This window comes from Curcuma longa, chromosome 5 (genome assembly GCF_044706935.1).
Source record: "Curcuma longa cultivar G26 ecotype Majalengka, Jawa Barat chromosome 5, ITB_CL_G26_1.1, whole genome shotgun sequence".
In the NCBI taxonomy this organism is placed as follows: Eukaryota; Viridiplantae; Streptophyta; class Magnoliopsida; order Zingiberales; family Zingiberaceae; genus Curcuma; species Curcuma longa.
This window is the reverse complement of record NC_133865.1, coordinates 11,275,724-11,283,322: the sequence shown is the minus strand read 5'-3', so window position 1 is coordinate 11,283,322 and position 7,599 is coordinate 11,275,724. Positions and strand designations below refer to the sequence as shown.

General features: G+C 34.7%; 1 protein-coding gene across 1 annotated transcript; it reads left to right on the top strand.

Moving 5' to 3' along the window:
- Positions 1-1,070: 1,070 nt before the first annotated feature.
- On the top strand, positions 1,071-2,818 carry LOC141829877 (uncharacterized). Its single transcript, XM_074717360.1, has 8 exons — positions 1,071-1,112; positions 1,195-1,506; positions 1,588-1,800; positions 1,867-1,959; positions 2,076-2,183; positions 2,260-2,520; positions 2,636-2,652; positions 2,716-2,818. The coding sequence occupies exons 1-8, from the start codon at positions 1,071-1,073 to the stop codon at positions 2,816-2,818; spliced, it is 1,149 nt and encodes a 382-aa protein (XP_074573461.1).
- The last annotated feature ends 4,781 nt before the right edge of the window (positions 2,819-7,599 follow it).

Sequence of the window (7,599 nt, the reverse complement as noted above, 5' to 3'; positions counted from 1 at the left end):
AAAGGTGCTTCGGTATTTTCCCATGATACCTAGATTAAAAAGGATGTTTAAAATAGAAGAAAAGGCTGAAGACTTGATTTGGCACTCCAACCATAAAAGTCAAGATTATATGATGCATCATCCAGTTGATTCAGTAGCTTGGGATACAATAAAGTTACCAGATGGTTATAGCAGATGCACATTGAGGAGCTTAAACAAGCAGATCGTCGTTTCATATCTAACGAAACATTATTACAAAAGCGACATATGGAAACATTTGCGGAGTGGCTATCAAAATATGACCTTGACAACTCCTCAGGCCGAATTAAATGGCTAGCACATGGTCCAAGAAAACATGTTATATCTTACACTGGTTATATTGTAAATGGGCATCGGTTCCACACAATTGATGTTGGAAGGTCAACACAAGATAGTGGTGTTTCAATTGAAGCTGATACTATTTGTCAATCTAGTGATAATGATTATTCACATACAAGAGGAAGACTCTCATATTACGGGGTTATACGAGAAATTATTTTACTTGACTACTATTCTTTCAAAGTGCCTGTTTTTAGATGTGATTGGGCTAATATTCGAACTGGTATTAAAATGGAAGATGGTTTTACACTAGTCAACTTACAGCAAGGACTAAGAACTTTTGAAAGTGATCCTTTCATTTTAGCATCACAAGCAAAGCAAGTATTCTATTCTAGGGATAATGATGAATCAAATTGGTATGTGTTGCTAAAAGCGCCACCTCGAGGTATTCATGACATGAACTTAATTGAAGAGGAAGCTTATATATCAACAACACCACTTGATGTGTCTAGACTTGATATTAATATTACTGAGAAAGAACCATATGCAAGGAATGAGTGTGATGGAATTGATGTGATTGATCCATGACTGCACTTTGTAAGTGTCATTATATGTTTTTACTGTTTCTTCATTTCAATAACAAATGGTCTTCTCAAGTGTCATTATATGCTTTTATTGTTTCTATATTTTTTTCCCACTGATTTATCTTCAATAATGTTTCATGTTATATTATTTATGAGCAGGTTATTATATAACATTTAAAAGATAGAAGAATGGGGAAAAAACGGAGCAAGTCAGTTGTAGATGAAATTCAGGTGATATTGTATTTTTTTTAATCTTGGTTTACTATTGGAAAGGTATAGTGATATATTTCATTCTCTTTATGCTATTGTGTAGGCTAATATAGTGGAGAGGCTATCAGGAGTGGACACTAATACTTCATCAGAGGATTTGCATGATAAAGAGACAATTGACGAAGACAAGATTGATAAAAAAAAAGCACGGGGTCTATCAAAATTGAAATTAGCTAGTGGTCAATTAATGCCCAAAGAGCTGGAGCGTAATGAATTTGGACAACCAATTGGGGATAATTCTATAAAATATGCTTCTTTTCTGGGCTGCATGGTAAAAGAATTTGTGCCATATACATTAGATGGGTGGAGCGATGTAAATGAAGATGTCAAGAATAGGATGTGGAGTTGTCTTCAGGTAATGTCTTTAGTTACTGAATTTAATGAGTTTTAATTTATGACAAAAAGTAGGTATAATTCTGTACTTCTTAATGTACAGGTGAATTATCATGTTGAGGAGTGTGAGAAGAAAATAATTTTTCAAAAATTGGCTAAGTTATGGCGTGATAGAAAGTCTAAACTGCAAATACTGGTACGAGAAGCTAATACTGGTCAAGTAGCTTCACGAAATCTTAATATTTTGAAGCCTGAATTTATGGATCAACAACAGTGGGAATTATTTGTAAAAAGAACATTATCATCTGAATTTCAAGTAAGTATTAATTAAGTGAATTGTTAGCACTTGTAATGGATTTTATAAAATGTTTTTTTTTCTCAGGAAAAGAGTGCAAAATTTAGAGCAATGAGGGTAAATCAAGATCACATTCACACGATGAGCCGGAGAGGTTATGCTCGATTGGCTAGCATTATGGTCAGTGAACTTATTTAAAAAAAAATATGAATACAAAATTTCTATAGATATGCATACATATATTGTTATTTGTTCCTAACAATTTTTTATATATTTATATATGTCAAATATTTAAGGAAAAATCAAGTCCTGCAGATACTACAATTACAAGGTCACAAGTTTGGATTGAAGGCCACAAGAAGAAAAATGGGGAACCTATTAGTCAAGCTGTTGGAGATAAAATAGTAATAAGACTATCAACCACTAGTACTAGTAATCAAATTTTTTTATTTTACAATATTTGTATATTGCTATTTGCAGAAAGAAATAGAAGAATGTCCACCTGAATCTTTAAACACAATTAACATTGCCGATGATGCAATTAACCGTGTATTTGGCAAGGAATCTCGAGGTAGAGTGCGTGGAATGGGCTTTGGAGTTAAACCATCAAAAGTTGGAGCTTCTGTGGAAAAAAAATCAACTGTTAAGCATCTTGAAAGTATAGTGCATAATCTTCAACAAGAAATGCAAGAAATGAAGTCCTTCTTCGAAACTATAAAGTTACAAAATGAAAAAGAACAGGTTAGTAATGTGTCTATTTCTATTGTGAAGTTAATTCCTGCCTTTTGTTATATTGCTGCTTCAGTTTATATTACATTTTGATCAGTTTCGTTAATTCCTGCACTTATTCCTGCAGTTATCTTATCACATACTGTTTGTATACTGTTTATATTACATTTTGATCAGTTTCGTTAATTCCTGCACTTATTCCTGCAGTTATCTTATTCCTGCACTTATTCCTGCAGTTATCTTATCACATACTGTTTATATTACATTTTTATCAGTTTCGTTAATTAACCGTGCTGTCTGTGTGATGTAGTTTTGTTTTGGTTGAATCTGCTCCTAATCAATTGTATCGATCAGTTTTTTGAATCTGCTTCTTGTTTCGTGCTGAAAAATTTGTTGCTGAAAAATTTATTGCTGAAAAATTTGAATCTGCTCCTAATCAATTGAAAATTTGAATCTGCTCCTAATCAATTTGAATCTTGTTTCGTGTTTCAAAAATCCCTTATTGCTGAAAAATTTATTGCATGAGAATGAGGTGGTGCTTGTTGTGCTTGTCTGTAAACTTCAATTCTCTGCACATAGTATAGAGTGCTTTTGATCTAGATGGCTTCAACAGAAAACTTCCGTGCCTTATGCACTGGTATGCTTCCATCTCATTGGAATGCTTAATATCATAGAAGTTTTAGCTTCTGTTTGTGGTATACTTTGCTGAAGAAACTTTCACCATATCAGCAGCACTTTTCTTTCTCGCTAGCTTTGACTCGTGTTTATCTCTCTTCACCATCTCTGGCCTTTATTCCACCTACATGTTGGAGCTTTTCATCGGTCTAAGCTTCTCCTTTTTTTTTATGGTATGCATTTCACCCTTTGCTGTTGTCTTTGATGTGCTGGAATTGGTCTTTGATTTTCATCGGTCTTTGATTTTCATAGCTTCCATTGAGCAACATACCTGCTTGCCTTTCTTTCATTTACTCCTTTCATGCCTCTTCAACTTCTAATAAATCCAATCTTGATATTCTACTGTGCTACTGGAATTCCAGGTTAGTTGTTATTTTGTTCTGGCTGCATGGTTCTTGTCTCGGCAATGCTCATTTTAGGGGCCAATAATGTCTGTGCTATCCACAAACTTCAGTCTTCTTCTTCCTACAATGTTTTGTCTTTCTGTAGTGAGCCAATTTTATGGATCCTCTTCAGCAGCTCCAATCAATAGTAGATTCCAATTGAATCCTATTGCTGAAAAATTTGTTGCTGAAAATTTTTTGAATCTGCTTCTTGTTTCGTGCTGAAAATTTTATTGCTGAAAAATTTGTTCTAACGATTGGGTCATTTACTTGTTTTCCATACTTTCTTTTTTATATCAGTTGAAAAATTTATCTGATATTGGTTTGTAAAATTAGGTTTGTAGTGGTGGAATTGGTAGCGGTATTGGAAATTCTACTGGTGGTGATAGCAATGTTGCACCTCAGGTAACTATCTTACTACAATATTATACTTCTCTTTTATTATTTATAACATGCTTTATTATAAAAATTTGTTTAATCATTAATTATTTTTTATTATTATACAGTCAACACTAAAGAAAGTGACTGCTGGAAATATCAATGTTAATGCTAAATGTAAGCTGCTTCATTGGTCTGTTGATGGAGCTGTTGCAGAAGGTAGAATTGCATCCACGGATCCAAAAGCAAAAGTACATCATGTTCCTCTTGGTGGATCTTATTGGAAAGTTTGGATTGATAGAGTTTTCGTGGAGAAGGTGGAGCTAATTCGACCAAATGAAGAGATGTTTTTTCTTGAGGATGCAATAGGAAGCACAGTCGCTTGGGCATCAATGTTTATAGTTTTGTCTGACTGATATAGATGTTATTGATTTGATCTTAAACTTTTTGTAGCAAAGATGATTTTTGTTACTCTGATATATATTAGAATTGTTTGAGCTCTCATTTTATAATTGTGAATGTGATATTGTATGTAGTATTTATCTGTTGGATTTTAAATGCTAGAGAAATGATTTTATAATCATTTGTATTTTTATTATATTTGAGTATATAGGAATATTCAGCAGCGCGCGGGTATGCACTTTTCTGCAGCGCGTGAGCGCGTGCTGCCGATGCATTTTTCCACAGCACACCCTTACACGCTGCGAAAAATGCGTATGCACTTTTCCGCAGCGCGCACCCGTGCGCTGTCGAAAATTACAATCACAGCGCGCGCCTGCGCGCTGCGAAAAAGAGCAACGGCAGCGTACCCTTGCGCGCTGCGGAAAAGAGCAACGGCAGCGCACCCTTGCGCGCTGCGGAAAAGCGCATCCGCAGCGCACAATTGCGCGCTGCGAAAAGTGCTTAACTTTTAACAGCTTGGAGTTATGCAGCATGCAATGTGCGCTGCGGATAGACTTTTTGCGCGCTGCGGAAAGTCATATTTGTTGTAGTGTATGACAAGACTTTACTCGTGTAACATTCGTCCAACTTTGACATGCCAAGATTTCTCATCTCATAGTTAAGATTTGATCAATCTTGACCTACCAAAACTTTGCTATTGCCAAACATATGATTCTCATTAACCTGTTCAATCTTCTCTCATTATCAAGTATTCAGTTATTCTTGATCCACTTAAACTTTACATCTTATGTCAAATGTCTAATCTTTTATGATCCACTTGGATTTTGCCTTTGATAACTTCATATTAAACTTTCAATTACCAAATATTTAGTCCTTCATGATTCTCTTGGACTTCGCCTTTCATGTCAATTCTCTGTTGAACTTTTAACCGTCAAGTGTCTGGTTAACCATGACTCACTTTAACTTCTTTCTTATCAACTTCCTATTAGATTTTCAACTTGCTAAATATTCAATCAACTATAACTCATTTGGACTTCTCTCCTATCACGTATATTGTCAATCTTGTTCTACTTGACTCTTCACTTTTACAATATATATTAAAGTGAATAAGTAAATATTATTATTTATTTATTTCATTTGAATAGGGAAAGGGTGCATAATGAAAAGATGCAACTCTTTTCATGAAATGGTGCACAATGAAGAGATACAACTCTTCATGTGTTGCATGGAAGGGTGCATACCATCTATAAATATCCTCCACTACAAGACAATGAACTCATCTTCTACTCATCTACTACTTAGTGTATTGTGTGAGTTCTAAAGAGTTCTTTAAGAGTTCAAGAGTGTGAGAATTTCTTGTTATTGCTAGACAAGAAATTCATAGAGGTTTCATTGTATCCTGGGAGAGTATCGTCATCAACCCATAGCAACTACGTGTGGGGGCGAATATCTCTCTAAGGATAGCGATTGATTTCGTGCCTTGAAACTACAATACTCAAGTTCTTGTTCATCTTCCTCAACCCTTCCACCTAACAATCTTAGAGAGATATTCCATGGAGATGGCTCAAGATCTAAATAGTACTTTCAAGGTCATGAATCAAGAGTTTGTCAAACTAGATCGATTCGATGGGACAAACTTCAACCGATGGAAGGATAAAATGATGTTTCTTCTTTCGGTACTAAATCTTGCTTATGTGCTCGATCCAAATGCTACATCAATTCCCGATGCTGCCGACAATGCAACCAATGAAGAAAAGGAAAGGATTGCTCGATTGAAGAAAAAACGTGACGAGGACACCTTTGCATGCCGAGGGCACATTCTCAACACCTTGTCAGACAGACTTTATGATCTCTACATGTCAATTCAATCGCCATTAGAGATTTGGAAGTCTTTAGAAGAAAAATACAATAATGAGCGACAAGGTACGGATAAATTTATCATGTTAAAGTACTTTGAGTTTAGTATGGTTGATAATGTGCCTATCATGGATCAAGTTCATGAGTTACAAATCCTTGTAAGTAGACTTCGTGATCTACAAATATTGGTTCCTGAATCATTGCAAGTTGGAGCAATTATTGCAAAATTGCCTTCATCTTGGAATGATTATAGGAAGAAACTCCTACATCTTGGAGAAGACTTCTCTGTTGAAAGATTACTAAGACATTTACGTATAGAAGAGGAAACTCGAAAACGTGATGTTATATATCTTTCTCAAAATTCTAAGGTGAACAATGTTGGAGAAGCAAAAGTCAATCAAGGCAAAAGAAAGAAATCCTTCGTGGATAGCAAGCAAGATAAAAAGAGACAAAGAGTATGCTACCATTGCCACAAGAAAGGGCATTATATCAAGGATTGTCGACTTCTGAAAAAGGGTAACAACTCAAAAGAAGCGTCAAATTCCAAGGCCAACTTAGTGGAAGAAGAGGACTTAGTTGCTATGATAACAGAGGGAGTTCAATGCATACATATTGGTATGATCACAGAACTAAACATGGCAACACATGAAAGATCCCATGAGTGGTGGCTAGATTCTGGTGCTACTGTTCATGTTTGCAATGACCGCAATCAATTCAAGATATATGAAGAAGTGAACAACCGAGAGGTCCTAATGGGAAATGACAACTCGGCAAAAGTGTGTGGTCAAGGAACAGTAGAATTGAACTTTACATCAGGAAAGAAGTTAAACTTGGTGAATGTACTTCATGTTCCAGATATAAGAAAGAACTTAGTCTCTGCTAGTCTCTTATGTAAGAGAGGATTCAAAATTGTGATGGAATCCGATAAAATTATCTTGCTCAAGAATGATGTGTATGTAGGAAAAGGATATTGTACTCAAGGCATGTTCAAGTTTAGCATTAATAATAAAGTGGATGATTCTCTTTATATTGTTGATTCTTGTGATTTATGGCATAGTAGACTAGCGCATTTAAATTACAAGTCAATTGAATATATGCAAAAACATAATTATATTGATCTTAGTAATAAGGATTTTAATAAGAAATGTGAAATTTGTATACAATCCAAAATTACTAAGAAACCTTTTCCTAAGGTTGAAAGGAATACACATTTACTAGAACTAATACATACTGACATCTGTGAATTAAATGGAAATATTACTAGAGGAGGAAAAAGGTACTTTATAACCTTTATTGATGATAGTTCTAGATTCACTTATGTGTATTTGATAAGAAATAAAGATGAAGCATTCGAAATGTTTAAGAAATATAAAATGGAAGTAGAAAACATGCATGA